The sequence below is a fragment of the Poromitra crassiceps genome, assembly GCF_964638095.1.
Source record: "Poromitra crassiceps genome assembly, chromosome: 5".
NCBI lineage: Eukaryota > Metazoa > Chordata > Actinopteri > Beryciformes > Melamphaidae > Poromitra > Poromitra crassiceps.
In genome coordinates this window covers 5,394,198-5,412,515 of record NC_139642.1, presented here as the reverse complement: position 1 = coordinate 5,412,515, position 18,318 = coordinate 5,394,198, and the positions used below count along the sequence as shown (strand labels likewise).

General features: G+C 46.6%; 1 protein-coding gene across 1 annotated transcript in view; it reads left to right on the top strand.

Moving 5' to 3' along the window:
* Window positions 1-14,494, top strand: part of LOC310776268 (puratrophin-1-like) — a gene marked incomplete at its 5' end in the record, with an annotated part of 20,765 nt that extends 6,271 nt beyond the window's left edge. Inside the window, 10 exons of the mRNA XM_083636477.1 lie at window positions 745-822; window positions 4,605-4,829; window positions 6,112-6,282; window positions 7,049-7,229; window positions 7,682-7,798; window positions 8,128-8,275; window positions 10,127-10,230; window positions 10,641-10,828; window positions 13,228-13,288; window positions 14,307-14,494. Of these exons, the coding sequence (XP_083492603.1) occupies window positions 745-822; window positions 4,605-4,829; window positions 6,112-6,282; window positions 7,049-7,229; window positions 7,682-7,798; window positions 8,128-8,275; window positions 10,127-10,230; window positions 10,641-10,828; window positions 13,228-13,266 (1,251 nt within the window). The 3' untranslated portion in view covers window positions 13,267-13,288; window positions 14,307-14,494. The remainder of the gene's footprint in view (window positions 1-744; window positions 823-4,604; window positions 4,830-6,111; window positions 6,283-7,048; window positions 7,230-7,681; window positions 7,799-8,127; window positions 8,276-10,126; window positions 10,231-10,640; window positions 10,829-13,227; window positions 13,289-14,306) is intronic.
* Window positions 14,495-18,318: the final 3,824 nt, after the last annotated feature.

Sequence of the window (18,318 nt, the reverse complement as noted above, 5' to 3'; positions counted from 1 at the left end):
TGATGTTCTAAAATGTCTTCTTATGTCCTGACCAACAGTCCACAACCCAAAGTTAATCAGTTCACTGTCATATTCACCTTATGTTCCAACACAGGGGTCAACCAGTTACTTCCTATTGTGTTGACACTTCCTGTGAATGGTAAATGGTAAATGGTCTGCATTTATATAGCGCTTTTATCCAAAGCGCTTTACAATGAGTAGATAGTCTACATTCACCCATTCATACACCGATGGCGGCAGGCTGCCACGCAGGGTGCCTACACACCATTGGGAGCAAGGAGGGTTAAGTGTCTTGCCCAAGGACACAACGACAGCAGCTGGGAGGGAGCGGGGATCGAACCGCCAACCCTTGCATCATTGGCCGACCCGCTCTACCTCCTGAGCTAAAGCCGCCCCAGTGTGACAGTACAGTACTAGTGAGCAGTAAAACAGAACACTTCCTGTGACAGTACAGTACTAGTGAGCAGGTAAAACAGACGGTGTTTTGAGCAGGAAGTCATAACACAACTGGGTCAAGTGGGCGGGGCTACATAACGTGAATAGAAGACAAAAGAAACCAGAAAATATTCACATTTATCAATGTGGGCATTTTAGTCTACATGCATGTCTGTCCAGACTCATACAACCAGAAATACCTTGAAGCCCACAGCGCCATGGTGTGGCCATACAGCCTTATGACACTTTAGGCAATGTTTGTGTGGCTGAATGTCGAATGTGATGAAATGTTGTTTTGTGTTGGAGCAGCAGGAGCAGTTTGGACTGTACGCGCTGTACAGCAAGTCTGACGCCCTGCTGGCCAGCCACGGGAACAACTTCTTCAGGGTGAGGACACACTCACACGCACACACGGTGACCTTTAACCTCTGCTGTGTTTTAGCCATTTCATTTTAAAACTAAAACGATCTCCGTCCAAACGAGTGTTTCAGAAACGATCTCCGGCCATACATCACATGACCATTCACATACACTGGGCAGGCACGTGCCGGTGTAAACAGGAAGCAGATTGTCTACTCTGTGTTTGATTGGTCAGTTGCAGAAAAAACTACAGACGAAGAACAGCAATGGCAGCATTTTCAAAAGTCTTCGTTTAAGGGGTTTGAGAATGGAAAGAGAAAGTTATGTGTTTTAAAACGAAAACGTATTAGTGTGGATCAGTGGTGGCTGGTGAGATTGGTAACAGGGGAGGTAGCGGTCGCCGTCGAAAAAAATTTGGGCGTTTTTTTTTTTCTCTTTTGCTTAACACGTTCACTGCCAACAACGAGTTGAGTCGTCAAACACAATCCAGCTGTTCACTGCCAACGACGAGTTGAGTCGTCAAAAAATATATATATTTTTTTTTGACGGTGCTACGTGGATCAATGCCCCCCGCGTCTCCTATGGAGATATTGGAAGTATTGAATGTGTATAATCTATTTTACCGACCAGCTAGGTGGCGACGGTGCCCTCCCGACAGAGAGAAAGTCAACCAAAAGCAGCCGCCTCCCGCGGCTGCTTCCTCCATTCTCAAGGAAATGGCTTGCCGATTTTACAGTCATCAGTCACCAGACTCGCCGCTCTCGGGCCGCGCCAGCAGCAGCACACGGGGGATTGCAAATTTGCATAATATATTATGGGTTAAACACACTTTGAAACGCCCGCAGCAAGGCCAGAATCGCACGCATTCCGAAAACCCAGAAACGAACGAGCCTCATTCTCATACTGTAGGCGGGGACGCTTTCGCGCTGCTGCGGTGGGGGGTTCCAGAAATGGACTGGGTGGGCAGCACAAAGCCTAGAGTCGCACGGGGCTTCATCGGGGCTCTCAAACCCAAGAGACGAGTGAGCCCTATCCACACTCGCTGCCAGGGAGGGAGGCTGCTCAAACTCGCTGCCAGGGAGGGAGGCTGTGAACTCGCAGCAGCAGCAGCAGAGCACTCGCTTGTGACAAACGCAGGCTGAAAGCCACTAGACCCGCCCACGGAGGGAGGAGTTGAAGGAGAGGGCGTTCGGAACTATATTGTTTGGATGTCTGATCTCTCACTGATGCCAAAAATAAATGGTTAAAGTGACTGTTCTGCCTGTTTGATTGAATTTCACAAAACTGCGATTATCTCAGCTTACACTCTCAGACAGCTGAAACCATGCTGTACTCAACGGCTAATATCTACATAACTACTAACTCTACAAACTAACTCTTTTAGACAGAGAAAGCACACATTCTATTAGTACTTTTGTGAACTTTGTGTTCACAAACTCCAAGCAGAAAAGAATCCTCGGCTCTTTTAAAATGAGCCAGAATCCTCAAAAAACGGCCTGGCAGAAGCTACCTACAGCAAAAAAAAACCGGCTGGCAGTCAATGTGTTAAAACGCCCAAATCTCATTTTAAATTAGCATTAGGATTAGACTGTTGTGATGTCATTATTCAGTTTTAACCATCAATAATTGTTCCTTTTCTCATTATTTCATTTCTCAGAGTAAATACTGTATATTTATTTCGAGATTTTTGTCAATTATTTGTGCTGTTATGGTTATAATTAGCCTAGTTACTCACTTCTACACTATCTTAGATTGTGTTACTTATGGATGGCATGGAATTATAGTGAAAATAGATTATCCCCCCTTTTTGCTGGGGACCCCACTTTGAAAACCACTGGCTTAGGCTAGAACTGTTGCGAGAAGTTTTCAGGATTTATCTCTATGCATTAGGCTGTGATTACTATTTATATAAATCTATTTATTCACATAGATTCATGATATATTATGGTATACAGCCTACCTGTGACATCAATGTTTTGATTAATCTGCGCCAGTACCGAAAATGTAGCCTATTACTGCATGACTGATCCTATGATGTCTCACACTCAGGTGTGCTTTCCCAAGACAGGTGTTGTCCATTCAATCAGCCAACCTGTCTTTATAATGGCTGTCTTGCACTGTTTGTATGATACTTGACAAAGTCTATGGCCGAAACTGTTGTCAAATAGCGTTAAATTACACGTAATTGCATCTGGAACGAGAGTGTGTCTTCCCGTGCACAGTGCTGCACTACTCTAGTTACATTCCAATTCATCAACTTTGGAGCGTTATTTACCCCCCCTTCCCGACATCCTAGGTTGACATGCTTCATCCCAATCGATTCCTTATTTCTTCTACTTTCATATGATATAAAGATCACCACTCAAGCTTTAAAATTGAGCTCGCTGTCAGCTATCGATTTACAGGCCAAATTCAGTTAAAAAATGTGTGAATTTAAGGTTTGCGGGTTTTATTATAAAAAATTACAGGATGAAACTTCAATACGACAAAAATGGCGCTGCTCGGTGAACCATTTCCACGCCGAATTTAATAGAAGGCTCGGATAACTTGAAATCAATTGACTTACTTGAATATCCATGCTGTCTGTAGTGGAAACGCTGCAGTCGAGACGTTGCAAATATTCCAGTTTTCTGACATTGCAAAAAGCCCAGTACCGCGCAGCGCACCGCAAGGCTGAGGCTCCCGCAACTCGAAACTCGTTTTGGGTGTAATCCAATACAACGACTGTCTGGCTTGTGAACACTTACTGATTGATAAAAAAGTAAATAAAAATAAGGGGTAAATATAATATGCTGCTACTGTCTCAGTAAAAGTCGTAAATCCTTCCTGTCAGGTCATCACAGGCACTGGATTTCACTTCCTACTTTGATTCAGCTTGAGAGACCAGACAGTGGACAATACAAATGTCAATCAATGTCAGCAATCTATCCAACCAACAACCAATTAGATTTCACCTGGTTTAACCAGGGTAAGGGCGTGCTCACTTCCAGCTCAATCTTATTGGTTGGAAAACACATCACTCTCACGTGTTCTCTGTGAATTGCAAATGTTTTTCAACCAATCATATTTTTCATTAGATAAATTACCAAATAAATAAACGCCCACAGGGCGAATGTTTTTTTATCTGCCTACTAATGGCTGGGACCAGGGCCAGAGTGACTCTCTGCATGGAGCTCTCCTTTCCGTCAGTTCAGGTCACTGTTGTTGAAGCATTTTAAGCATATAAGAATATAATGAATGAAAAAATGAGCGTCTGCACATAAGAAAAAACACATTTGATTGATATTTTATTATAAAAAAAAATGAAAAATGAAAAATGAAAAATGAAAAATGAAAAATGAAAAATGAAAAATGAAAAATGAAAAAATAATAATAATAATATATATATAATATTTTTTTTTATATAAAATCCCCAATCTAATAGAGGAGGACCATCCTCCTATGCTCACTGGAAAAACCTCCTCTGGTGTGGATATAGCCAAAGTCGACCGCCACTGAGCCTTCTTCACCCAGTGACAGTCTTCTCCTTTTCTCCCCTCTCTCCTCCTCTCCTCTCTGCTCTCCTCTCTCCTCCTCCCCTCTCTCCTCCTCTCCTCTCTCCTCCTCCTCTCTGCTCTCTCTCCTCTCTCCTCCTCTCTCCTCCTCTCTCCTCCTCCTCTCTCCTCCTCTCCTCTCTCCTCCTCTCTCCTCCTCCTCTCTCCTCCTATCCTCTCTCCTCCTCTCCTCTCGTCCTCCTCTCCTCTCTCCTCCTCCTCCTCTCTGCTCTCCTCTCTCCTCTCTTCCTCTCTCCTCTCTCCTCTCTCCTCCAGAGGAAGCAGGCAGAGTTGGGAAATAAGATGGATCTGTCCTCCTACCTGCTGAAGCCGGTCCAGAGGATGAGTAAATACGCTCTGCTGCTGACCGACCTCACCAAGGAGGTGGACGTGGCCCAGGAGGCGGAGCTAACGGCGCTGCAGGCCGCGGCCCACATGGTCAAGTTCCAGCTGCGCCACGGCAACGACCTGCTGGCCATGGACGCCATCCGCGACTGTGACGTGAGTGATGATGATGATGGTGTTTACATTTGCATTTGACTTGTCACTGTTCACATACAAGCCTATGTATACAGTACATTCAACTACCTATAGGCTAAGACAGTGGTTCTCAAATGGGGGTCCGGGGACCCCCAGGGGTCCGTGGCACTTTGCCAGGGGGTCCGCGAAAGGTTTTCAGGAAAATACAAATAAAAATGTTTTTTGTTGTTGCAAAAGCTTCATAGTTCAATAAAAATATTTTTTGCTTTAAATCTAAAATGGTTCATGGATTACATTCTAATCTAACAAACCTATCAATTTAAAAGTCAAGCACGTTACCATGGAAACAATTAAGCAGACAATTACAAAAAAATATATGTAAATAAAAATATCTGTATATATACAGATTTTATATATATATATATATATATATATATATATATATATATATATATATATATATATATATATATATATATATATATATGTATATATATATGTACAGACACATATTACTGGTGCATGTCCGAGAGAGGGAGAAGAAAGACCTGAGACTTTTATGGACGCAAGCGAGCGTGAAATGAACGCTAGTTACACATAATCATAAACAAACCCGGGACCCGGGTTTTTAATACAATGGAACCCGACCCGGACCCGATTGACCATCATTAAACGTGAACCCAAAACCTGACCATCATTAAACGTGAACCCAAAACCCTACGGGTCCTGGGTCGGGTGTTGGATCCCACGGTCCAGGTGAAGACCTCTTTTCTGGTAGCCTCGTGGCTTAGGTAGTCTGGTAGCCTAGTGGCTAGGTAGTCACCAGGCAAGACCGCGGCTTCGCTAAACCCCCGCCTGCGGCCTAGCGGACTTTTTCTTTCTCAAAACAATTGAAAACCACCGTCATGTTCAAGCTGAGCAAGGAGATTGATTTGATTTCACCAGAGCCGAAGGCAGCAACACAAAATAAATAACTTCTGGAAATAACAGAAGAGAAGGTAAGCCCCACTAAACTGGTATCCAGCATTGACAGTAGATGCCTACAGTAAACACGATTCTGCCTGACCAATCAGTCGTCTGCAGTGTTTTCACGTCACCGTATGGTACCGGGTCCACAGCACTGGAACCTCAACAGAGCAGGGACCAAAAGCAGCACGACTCAACCCCGATCGGTGGAATGAGACAAAAAAGCGAGACGAGGTGTGCGGGGCCGCGTTGATACCAGCGGTGGAAATGGGCCATTGGTAGCCTGGTGGCTAGATGTGATGTCTCTCTCTCTCTCTGTCTCTCTCTCTCTCTCCAGGTGAACCTGAAGGAGCAGGGCCAGCTGGTGCGGCAGGATGAGTTCACCATCTGGAGCGGGAGGAGGAAGTGCCAGCGCCACGTCTTCCTGTTCGAGGAGATGGTTCTGTTCAGCAAGCCCAAGAGAGTGGAGGGGGGCCTAGACGTCTACATCTACAAACACTCCTTCAAGGTAACGCACACAGGCGCGTGCGCACACACACACACACACACACACACACACACACACACACACACACAGACACACACACACACACACGCAGCTGCTCTTTCCTTGATTTGTGTCAGTGTTTTCCGCTAGCTCAGAGAACGTCCAGCTAGCTGAAAGTAGCCGGGCCCCCGGGAGAACACTTTGCACGTTGAGAGCAAAGTTAGAGGTCTCTCTGTCTGTGTGTGACTGGCAGCAGACAGCAGACGTGGGGCTGACAGAGTCGATGTTAACAGCGGGCTGCGTTTCCTTAATCCTAAACCCTAGGAGGGCTCAAACACACCTGACGCCTATCCTACGCTGAAGCAACGCCGCGTGGAGGCAGTTTCATTTTGGCGCCCATGTTCACAGGGGAGACTGGCATGACGTCAATGCAAGTTGTGACCCGGCGTGGGGCAAAACAGAGCGAGGCGTGGAGCAAAACAGACTGCTTCTGGTGGGACTGGTGTAGCGTGGCACTGGAGCTGACAGGAGACGCTTCTGTGACGCGCTGCTTCTGTGGTGCTTCAGCTGTGAACCAAGAGTAACCTTCTCTCTCTGTGTGTGTGTCTCTCTGTGTCTCTGTGTGTGTCTCTCTGTGTGTGTGTCTCTGTGTGTGTCTCTCTGTGTGTGTCTCTCTCTCTGTGTCTCTGTGTGTCTCTCTGTGTGTCTCTCTGTGTGTGTCTCTGTGTGTCTCTGTGTGTGTCTGTGTGTGTCCCTGTGTCTCTCTGTGTGTGTCTCTGTGTGTCAGACAGCAGATGTGGGACTGACGGAGTCGACGGGGGACAGCGGGCTGCGCTTTGAGGTCTGGTTCAGACGGAGAACCGCCAAGAACCAGACCTTCACCCTGCAGGCCACCACGCCCGAAACCAAGCTGGCCTGGACCAATGACATCGCCCGCATCCTGTGGACCCAGGCCAACCGCAACAAAGGTACAGAGGGGGGAGGGTGTGTGTCCGTGTTTGTGTGTGTCCAGGAGGCCGGAGCTAAGTGTGCTAAGGCTAGGTGTTAGCTTCGCTCAGACCTGTGTGTGTGTGTGTGTGTGTGTGTGTGTGTGTGTGTGTGTGTGTGTGTTCAAATCTATGTATCCATCAAAGGAGGAAATGTGACTTGGAAATGGACTGTCGCACAAATCAGACTTAAAACCATGTTTAGCGAGCTAACGTCACAATATTGATTTAAGTATTTCAGCATACGAGCGATTGTTTTGCTTGCTATAAAGAAAAGGTAGATAACGCATTGAAATAACATGAAACTAAGATAAGAGGATGGTTATCATCTTTTTTAAATCTTTATCAATGAAGAAAATACTTATGTGTGCGTGCGTATGTATGTGTGTGTGTGTGTGTGTGTGTGTGTGTGTGTGTGTGTGTGTGTGTGTCAGAGATGCGGTTGAAGGAGATGGTGTCCATGGGGGTGGGGAACAAGCCGTTTCTGGACATCCAGCCCAGCGAGGCGGCCATCAGCGACCGGGCCATCCACTACATCATGAAGAGCAGAGGTAAGACACGCACGGCCTCAAAGTTTGATAAAGTCACCTAGTTCTGCTTGTGACCCCAACTTTATGAGCTTCAAAACTATATTTAGCGTTTAAATTCCACAATAATCGTCACACAGAATGAAAGCCAATGCTTTATTTATATGCTGGACGCTAGGTAAACGTAGCAAAATTTATGCGTTTTGAACCAACAATGTAGCCTATGACACACACCACATCCTGGTAGATTTTTAACAGGTCTGTGTTGATGAAATAATAATCAGTGTGTGTGTGTGTGTGTGTGTGTGTGTGTGTGTGTGTGTGTGTGTGTGTGTGTGTGTGTGTGTGTCCAGGAGCCCGGACCCGGGCGTCCATCGCCGTCTCTCTGTTTGACCACTCGAACCCGTTTAAGCGCGGGGCGGAGCGGAGGACCTCTGACCCCACCGCCTTAGGCCCCTCCTCCTGCAGCCTGCTGGGCCCGCTCAACCTGCACATGTACAGGTAATTTAGCTTGATGTAGACTAGTTAATGTAGACGCTCAACCTGCACATGTACAGGTAATTTAGCTTGATGTAGACTAGTTAATGTAGACGCTCAACCTGCACATGTACAGGTAATTTAGCTTGATGTAGACGAGCTAATGTAGACGCTCAACCTGCACCTGTACAGGTAATTTAGCTTGATGTAGACTAGCTAATGTAGACGCTCAACCTGCACATGTACAGGTAATTTAGCTTGATGTAGACAAGCTAATGTAGACGCTCAACCTGCACATGTACAGGTAATTTAGCTTGATGTAGACAAGCTAATGTAGACGCTCAACCTGCACATGTACAGGTAATTTAGCTTGATGTAGACTAGCTAATGTAGACGCTCAACCTGCACATGTACAGGTAATTTAGCTTGATGTAGACTAGCTAATGTAGATGCTCAACCTGCACATGTACAGGTAATTTAGCTTGATGTAGACTAGCTAATGTAGACGCTCAACCTGCACATGTGCAGGTAATTTAGCTTGATGTAGACGAGCTAATGTAGACGCTCAACCTGCACATGTACAGGTAATTTAGCTTGATGTCGACCAGCTAATGTAGACACTCAACCTGCACATGTACAGGTAATTTAGCTTGATGTAGACGAGCTAATGTAGACGCTCAACCTGCACATGTACTGGTAATTTAGCTTGATGTAGACGAGCTAATGTAGACACTCAACCTGCACATGTACAGGTAATTTAGCTTGATGTAGACTAGCTAATGTAGATGCTCAACCTGCACATGTACAGGTCAGTTAGCTTGATGTAGACAAGCTAATGTAGACGGGACAGACTAAATGCCCTTCCTGGGTGTTCCTCCCCACATGACAACGTTGAATTATGTCCCAAAGGTTGGTGTTGTGGTTATGGTCATGGTTAGGCAAGTAAAACAATGGTGAGGGTTTGGATTCAATAAGAAAAATGTTCGTTAATATTTTTTATGTAGCCGAGCAAGACCATTGGTTCCCAAACTGTGGTCTGCGGACCACTGGTGGTAACATTTACTTTCAGAGGCTGCAGCAGGCTCAGTTTTAAAGCCAGAGTGAAGTTTCTGGTATCATATGAAACTGGAAGACCTAAGGAATGGATTTGTACCAACCATGTCATGCTAGTTTGTCAGGAAGGTAGTTAAATAACACTCCAAAGTTAGGCTACATTTTGGCGAGGGACAAAAAAACATTTTCAAAGGGGTCCTGTCCTCTTTTTCACAGCCTAATGTTGGCAGGTGTGTGTGTGTGTGTGTGTGTGTGTGTGTGTGTGTGTGTGTGTGTGTGTGTGTGTGTGTGTGTGTCTGTGTGAGTCCGTGTGTCTGTTTTGAACCAGCTAGTAGCCTTATATTGTTATTTAGCCTTTCTGCTGCTATTGCATGGTTAAATCAGCTAATTTTATTTTTAGGCGGGGGGGGTGGTATACAAGTGCTCCCTGGGAAATTTGTTTTGGTACGTAGTGGTACTTGGACGGAGAAGTTTGGGACTCCCTGATGTAGACAAAGCAGTAGAGCTGACTTGATTCATATCGCCCTCATGTGTTCAGGAGGTGTAATATTTTTATTATTTTTCACAAAAAGAAGTCTGCAGTACAAAACAAAGAACTGCACAAAAGGGTAGAGACAGGGCAAAACACAATGCCACCCATCAAAACACTCTCTCCTCTCCTCTCCTCTCTCCTCCTCTCTTATCTTCTCTCTCCTCTCCTCTTCTCTTCTCTTCTCTTCTCTTCTCTTCTCTTCTCTCCTCTCCTCTCCTCTCCTCTCCTCTCCTCTCCTCTCTTCTCTCCTCTCCTCTCATCTCCTCTCCTCTTCTCTCCTCTCCTCTCAGTAGTCAGAGTGTCCCCTCCGCTCCGCCTACTGAAAGCTCCTTCATCACTTCCTGTATCGAGGAAGACGAGCAGGAGCATGAGACCAGCAGCCAGCCTTCAATGAGTACGTGCACGCAGCAGGCGCACACACACACACACACACTCACACACACACACACACACACACACACACACACACACACACACACACACACACACACACACACACACACAGTCAGTTAGTGTCTGCAATCTTACCCAACTACAACAGGCTGTAGAAACTTTACTAACACTTTCTATGTATTACATTCTAATCCTACTTATAACACATCATGCCATCATCATGCATTATAATAAATTTTATTTATAATTATCCATAGATGGCTAATGCTGTACTTATAATCTGTTATATCTTCTTTTTTAAATTATGATTATAACTATACTTATAATGCATTGGTGATTGATGGAAAAGTTATCATCATTATTATTAATATTATTGTTGTTGTTATAAAAGTGTCCCTCTGTTCCTCTCAGCCACAGAGAGCTCTGGTTCGTCGTCTCGGTGTCTCTCCGGCTCCACTGGCTCAGACAGCGGCTGTGTCTCCTCCCACCTGCAGGAGGCGCTGGCCGAGGAACTGAGCGCTCCCTGCCGGCTCCCTGGCCTCTCCCCCGGCCCCCCGCCTGGCCACAAGCAGCTCCTCAATGGCCGATACATTTCAGCTGTGAGTAGTACAGATACATTCAGCTGTGAGTAGCACAGATACATTTCAGCTGTGAGTAGTACAGATACATTTCAGCTGTGAGTAGTACTGATACATTTCAGCTGTGAGTAGCACAGCTACATTTCAGCTGTGAGTAGTACTGATACAGTTCAGCTGTGAGTAGTACAGATACATTTCAGCTGTGAGTAGTACAGATACATTTCAGCTGTGAGTAGTACAGATACATTTCAGCTGTGAGTAGTACAGATACATTTCAGCTGTGAGTAGTACAGATACATTTCAGCTGTGAGTAGTACAGATACATTTCAGCTGTGAGTAGCACAGATACATTTCAGCTGTGAGTAGTACAGATACATTTCAGCTGTGAGTAGTACAGATACATTTCAGCTGTGAGTAGTACAGATACATTTCAGCTGTGAGTAGTACAGATACATTTAAGCTGTGAGTAGTACAGATACATTTCAGCTGTGAGTAGTACAGATACATTTAAGCTGTGAGTAGTACAGATACATTTCAGCTGTGAGTAGCACAGATACATTTAAGCTGTGAGTAGTACAGATACATTTCAGCTGTGAGTAGCACAGATACATTTCAGCTGTGAGTAGTACAGCTACATTTCAGCTGTGAGTAGCACAGATACATTTCAGCTGTGAGTAGCACAGATACATTTCAGCTGTGAGTAGTACAGCTACATTTCAGCTGTGAGTAGCACAGATACATTTCAGCTGTGAGTAATACAGATACATTTCAGCTGTGAGTAACACAGATACATTTCAGCTGTGAGTAGTACAGATACATTTCAGCTGTGAGTAGTACAGATACATTTCAGCTGTGAGTAGCACAGATACATTTAAGCTGTGAGTAGTACAGATACATTTCAGCTGTGAGTAGTACAGATACATTTCAGCTGTGAGTAGTACAGATACATTTCAGCTGTGAGTAATACAGATACATTTCAGCTGTGAGTAGCACAGATACATTTCAGCTGTGAGTAGTACAGATACATTTCAGCTGTGAGTAGCACAGATACATTTCAGCTGTGAGTAGTACAGATACATTTCAGCTGTGAGTAGTACAGCTACATTTCAGCTGTGAGTAGTACAGATACATTTCAGCTGTGAGTAGTACAGATACATTTCAGCTGTGAGTAGCACAGATACATTTAAGCTGTGAGTAGTACAGATATATTTCAGCTGTGAGTAGTACAGATACATTTCAGCTGTGAGTAGCACAGATACATTTCAGCTGTGAGTAGTACAGCTACATTTCAGCTGTGAGTAGCACAGATACATTTCAGCTGTGAGTAGTACAGATACATTTCAGCTGTGAGTAGCACAGATACATTTCAGCTGTGAGTAGTACAGATACATTTCAGCTGTGAGTAATACAGATACATTTCAGCTGTGAGTAGCACAGATACATTTCAGCTGTGAGTAGTACAGATACATTTCAGCTGTGAGTAGTACAGATACATTTCAGCTGTGAGTAATACAGATACATTTCAGCTGTGAGTAGTACAGATACATTTCAGCTGTGAGTAATACAGATACATTTCAGCTGTGAGTAGTACAGATAAATTTCAGCTGTGAGTAGCACAGATACATTTCAGCTGTGAGTAGTACAGCTACATTTCAGCTGTGAGTAGTACAGATACATTTCAGCTGTGAGTAGCACAGATGCATTTCAGCTGTGAGTAGCACAGATGCATTTCAGCTGTGAGTAGCACAGATACATTTCAGCTGTGAGTAGCACAGATACATTTAAGCTGTGAGTAGTACAGATAGATGACATAATGAGTATGAAAGACAATGAGTTTTGGCCTGTCAGATGTGACTGGGGGAAGGGCATTCCAGAGGGAGGGGGTGGCTGCAGCAAGGCCCTGTCAGAGGCCCCCCTGTCACAGCTTTAGCAAAGAGATACCTGTGATTCTTGTCAAAGTGGATATAAATTGTATGATCATATTCAGCCAGACAGTGAGATGAAGATTTACAATGGTGAGCAAAAAAAATATATATACAAAATATAAAATAAAATATAAATATCTCCTCCTCTCTCCTCTCCTCTCCTCTCCTCTCCTCTCCTCTTCTCTCTCCTCTCCTCTCTCCTCTCCTCTCCTCTCTCCTCTCTCCTCTTCTCTCTTTCCTCTCCTCTCCTCTCTCCTCTCCTCTGTCGTGCTCTCCTCTCCTCCTCTCTCCTCTCCTCTTCTCTCTCCTGCTCTCCTATCCTCTTCTCTCCTCTCCTCTCCTCTCTCCTCCTCCTCTCTCCTCCCCTCTCCTCTTCTCTCTCCTGCTCTCCTCTTCCCTCCCCTCCCCTCTCCTCTCCTCTCGTCTGTCGTCCTCTCCTCTGTCCTCCTCTCCTCTCCTCCTCTCCTCTTCTCTCTCCTGCTCTCCTCCCTGCAGACTGCAGCTCCGGTCATCGGCCCGGCCACCATCGTGTGACTGTTTTGTTCACCTGCTCACTGTAAGTGCACTCACAGTCCTTCACACCACAAACACACAGAATAACATGCAGTAGGCTGCAGTACGCTCCTTCACCATGTGGGGGCAGACAGTCTGGGCCTAACACTGTGTTGCTCCTGCAGCCAGTGAGGAGCTGGCAGTCACTCTCTGTCCTCCATGAACCCTGGTGGTGAAGCTCTGGTCTAGAACCTCGTCCAACTAGAAGGCATTCAGCCAGCACAAACCTCCAACACTAAATCACTCTCCAAACACATGGCTCCTTTCACTTCACTTCTCAATTAAATTGATTTCTAGACTGCAAACTTCCCCTTAGGATTTGGAGTCACGCCTCTGTCTCTAGTTTCAGAGTTCTGCTAAAAAGACAAATCATATACTGACAGAAATCCCATGATCCCAGATCCAGATCCCCACCAAAATCAAATCAGTTGTTCCTTGGCTCAAGGCTGATCTGTCCACCAGATTTCATGGAAATCTGTTCATAAGTTTCTGAGAAATCCTGCTGACAGTGAGACAGGCTAACACACAGGTGAAAATATCCATCTGGACACCCAGCTAACCCTCTCTCTAACTCTTCCCCCTCTCTCTCCCTCCCCTCTCTCCCCCATCACTCTCTCTCTCTCTCTCTCTCTCTCTCTCTCTCTCACCCTCCCTCCCCTTTCTCCCTCCCTCCCCTCTCTCCCCCATCACTCTCTCTCTCTCTTCCTCCCCTCTCTCTCTCCCCCATCACTCTCTCTCCCTCCCATCTCTCTCTCCCTCCCTCCCCCTCTCTCTCCCTCCCCTTTCTCTCTCCCTCCCCTTTCTCTCTCCCTCCCATCTCTCTCTCCCTCCCCTCTCTCTCTCCCTCCCCTCTCCCCCCTCTCTCTCTCTCTCTCTTTCTCCCTCCCCTCTCTCTCTCTCTCCCCCCTCTCTCTCTCCCTCCCTCCCTCCCCTCTCTCCCTCCCTCCCCCCTCTCCCTCTCTCTCTCTCCCCCCCCCTCTCTCTCTCTCTCTCTCTCTCCCCCCCCTCTCTCTCTCCTGCAGGATGGAGACCGTGCAGCAGTTTGATCCAGACACTGAAGTCAGTTGGGACTTAGCACTGTTCAAAAAACACTTCTGCTTTTGTATTGTTTTTGAAAAGAAAGTTGTTTTAAATATTCTTATATTTATCGTTGTTTCCTAAAGTGCTGCAGTAGATGACTGTTGTGTACATAATGTTGGAATTGTTTCTAATGTTCTGGCCGGGCCGCTCCGCGGGGTTTTGTGTAGTGCTGATGCCCGTCCTGCTGGTCCAGGGTCAGTCTACTCAGAGTCAGTCTACTCAGGGTCAGTCTACTGATCCAGAGTCAGTCTACTCAGGGTCAGTCTACTCAGGGTCAGTCTGCTGGTCCAGGGTCAGTCTACTCAGGGTCAGTCTACTGGTCCAGAGTCAGTCTACTCAGGGTCAGTCTGCTGGTCCAGGGTCAGTCTACTCAGGTCAGTCTACTGGTCCAGAGTCAGTCTACTGGTCCAGGGTCAGTCTACTGGTCCAGAGTCAGTCTACTCAGGGTCAGTCTACTGGTCCAGAGTCAGTCTACTCAGGGTCAGTCTACTCAGGGTCAGTCTGCTGGTCCAGGGTCAGTCTACTCAGGGTCAGTCTACTGGTCCACGGTCAGTCTACTGGTCCAGAGTCAGTCTACTGGTCCAGAGTCAGTCTACTCAGGGTCAGTCTACTGATCCAGAGTCAGTCTACTGGTCCAGAGTCAGTCTACTCAGGGTCAGTCTACTCGTCCAGAGTCAGTCTACTCAGGGTCAGTCTACTCAGGGTCAGTCTGCTGGTCCAGGGTCAGTCTACTCAGGGTCATTCTACTGGTCCAGAGTCAGTCTACTCAGGGTCAGTCTACTCAGGGTCAGTCTGCTGGTCCAGAGTCAGTCTACTGGTCCAGGGTCAGTCTACTGGTCCAGAGTCAGTCTACTGGTCCAGAGTCAGTCTACTGGTCCAGAGTCAGTCTACTCATCCAGAGTCAGTCTACTCATCCAGAGTCAGTCTACTGGTCCAGAATCAGTCTAATGGTCCAGAGTCAGTCTACTGGTCCAGGGTCAGTCTACTGGTCCAGGGTCAGTGTGCCTCTGGTCAGCTGGTCAGAGTGATGTGTGAAGCTGATCCAGGAGCAGCAGGACGAGTGGAGGTAGAGACTAACTGTACATTGTGTGTAAATAGTTCTGATCTGTTTCTTACCTGTTCAATAAAAATGAATTGGTTCAAAGAGAAAAGCTGGTTTGCTTTTGCTTTAGGGGGGAAGTTAGGATTCTCAGGGCCGCTGACTGACAAGGGTCCTTACAACCTCTTAAACTGGTCAGCTGACATTTCTGTCTTTCAGAAGCTGTTGTGGGTTTTTAAAGGTAGAGTGAAGATACTGATATATGAAACTAGAAGGCCTAATGCATCCATTGGTCATGCTAGCTTGTCAGGAAGGCAGCTAAATAACACAAGTTAGGCTACATTTTGGTGAGGGAAAAACAGGCATGGCCATATTTAAAGGGGTCCCTTGACCTCTCACTTCAAGATATCTGAATGAGAATGTGTTCTATGGGTCTCCACGAGTCTCCCCTTTACACACATGCCCACTTCATGCTAATCTCATGCCATGGTGGCTACAAGCTCCTCTGTTCCCTCCGGCCGTGCCTGCTGTTATCGCCTAGCCAGAGTCCCTGTCGTCGGCCCTCAACACCCAGCCTGACCCTCAACACCCAGCCTGACCCTCAACACCCAGCCTGACCCTCAACACCCAGGCTGACCCTCAACACCCAGCCTGACCCTCAACACCCAGCCTGACCCTCAACACCCAGCCTGACCCTCAACACTCAGCCTGACCCTCAACACCCAGCCTGACCCTCAACACCCAGCCTGACCCTCAACACTCAGCCTGACCCTCAACACCCAGCCTGACCCTCAACACCCAGCCTGACCCTCAACACCCAGCCTGACCCTCAACACCCAGCCTGACCCTCAACACTCAGCCTGACCCTCAACACCCAGCCTGACCCTCAACACTCAGCCTGACCCTCAACACCCAGCCTGACCCTCAACACCCAGCCTGACCCTCAACACTCAGCCTGACCCTCAACACCCAGCCTGACCCTCAACACTCAGCCTGACCCTCAACACCCAGCCTGACCCTCAACACTCAGTCTGACCCTCAACACTCAGCCTGACCCTCAACACTCAGCCTGACCCTCAACACCCAGCCTGACCCTCAACACTCAGCCTGACCCTCAACACTCAGCCTGACCCTCAACACCCAGCCTGACCCTCAACACCCAGCCTGACCCTCAACACCCAGCCTGACCCTCGACGGCAAAATGCCAAACTCAAGGCTTCAGAACGGGAGTCCACAAACCAATGGGTGACGTCACCCTGCATGGCTACATCCATATTTTTATACAGTCTATATGGGAAATAGCCTAAGCATCATGTCATCATATCATACACTCTTTTTAGAGCCTTATTCAAAGCTCTAGTTTCACTGCACAATAAATGTTATGAGTGTTTTGACAGGACTTCTATTCTTCTGCACAGAAATGCTTCATAATTCATGACAGATTTGATGCTTTTATTGTGAAAGCAAAATCATTCAACTACTGGTTCTGTTCTTGCTGCCTTGATGGAGACTGTCCACTAGTGACGTCATGAGAATCCTGTGTGGAAATGGATACAGCAGAATGACATCATAGATCCAGAGATACATTCAGATGATCTGAAGCTCCAGCTGTTCTCAGGTCAGATTTACAGTCCAGATTAAAGGAAAGGGGAGGTGGGAGTGATAAAGATCCCCTAATGTAAAAACATGTTTTTCTTCTTGTTTCTCTGAGCTCATAGAAAAATACCATTTTAGGGGGCGGGCCTTCAAGGGTGATTTGTGACATCACCGTTTGGAAGCCAATCCCTGTCCACTATTCAACTTACAAAAGTGTGATGTGGAAACTTGGAGCCTCCAGTGCGTGCGCACGCAGACACACACACACACACACACACACACACACATCTATATATCTAGGCTATATATATATATACACACACACATATATATAGGCTATATATATATATATATATACACTAACACACACACAGAAGTAGGAGACATCTTGTGTCTCTCGTAACGGACAAGCCCGTCTTTTATTATCACACGAACACCACAATACATGCATGCGGCCACAACACACTCATGCTGACGGTGGCCGGTGAAAAGTGTCCTCCACATTTAACCTATCCAGGCATGTCCTTTCCTCCGGGGGGCAGGCCAGGAGCAGTGGTCGCTTTCTCGTACAGCGCCCGGGGACCAACTTCGGATGTTGTCGTCACTGGTCGGATGACGATGACGATCTGGGCCCCTATTCTCCCACAGGCCTTCGGCGCTAAAACGGGCCTTAAACGCAAAAAAACGTGCCTTGCGCCTGTTTTGGGACGATATCAATATGGCTTTACGCTGCCAAATGCGCTTTAGGCCGAATGGGCGTGGCGCAGTCCCAGAATGGGCCAAAGTGGGCGTGTCGGCGCTAAATACCGGCCTACTGATATCTTCCGACCTGGCGTTAATTTAACGCCTTGCGCCTTTGAAAAGCAGGCCTATTCAGTGGGCCAGTTGCGCGGAGCGCTCCCCTCTGGCTCTCTCCTCTGTCACCCTTCTCTGTGTCACTCTCTCCCTCTCTCCTACTGACAGGAGCAGGCATTGGTGTGCGTTTACCAGTTTATTGTGAAATAAATCCTTCCGCGTTGAGTTACTGTCACAAGCCTGTGTGACAACAAGTCCAGCCTGGGTAAAACAAGTCCGTGTACCGCTTTGAGGCTGCAGGCAGTCTGACAGGCACAATACGACTGTCTCTCTCTGACTGCCTGTGAATGTCCCAGCATGCAATTGGGTACTCCATTTCGCTACTAAATAGCAACCAAATGAGGCGAAATAGATATAAAATGTCGATCTAAAATAATGTGTAATGGTAACACAGCCTGCAATTGTAGAACATTTCAATATTGGACCAAATAAATCATCGAAATTAAAACACCACCCTAAGTGAA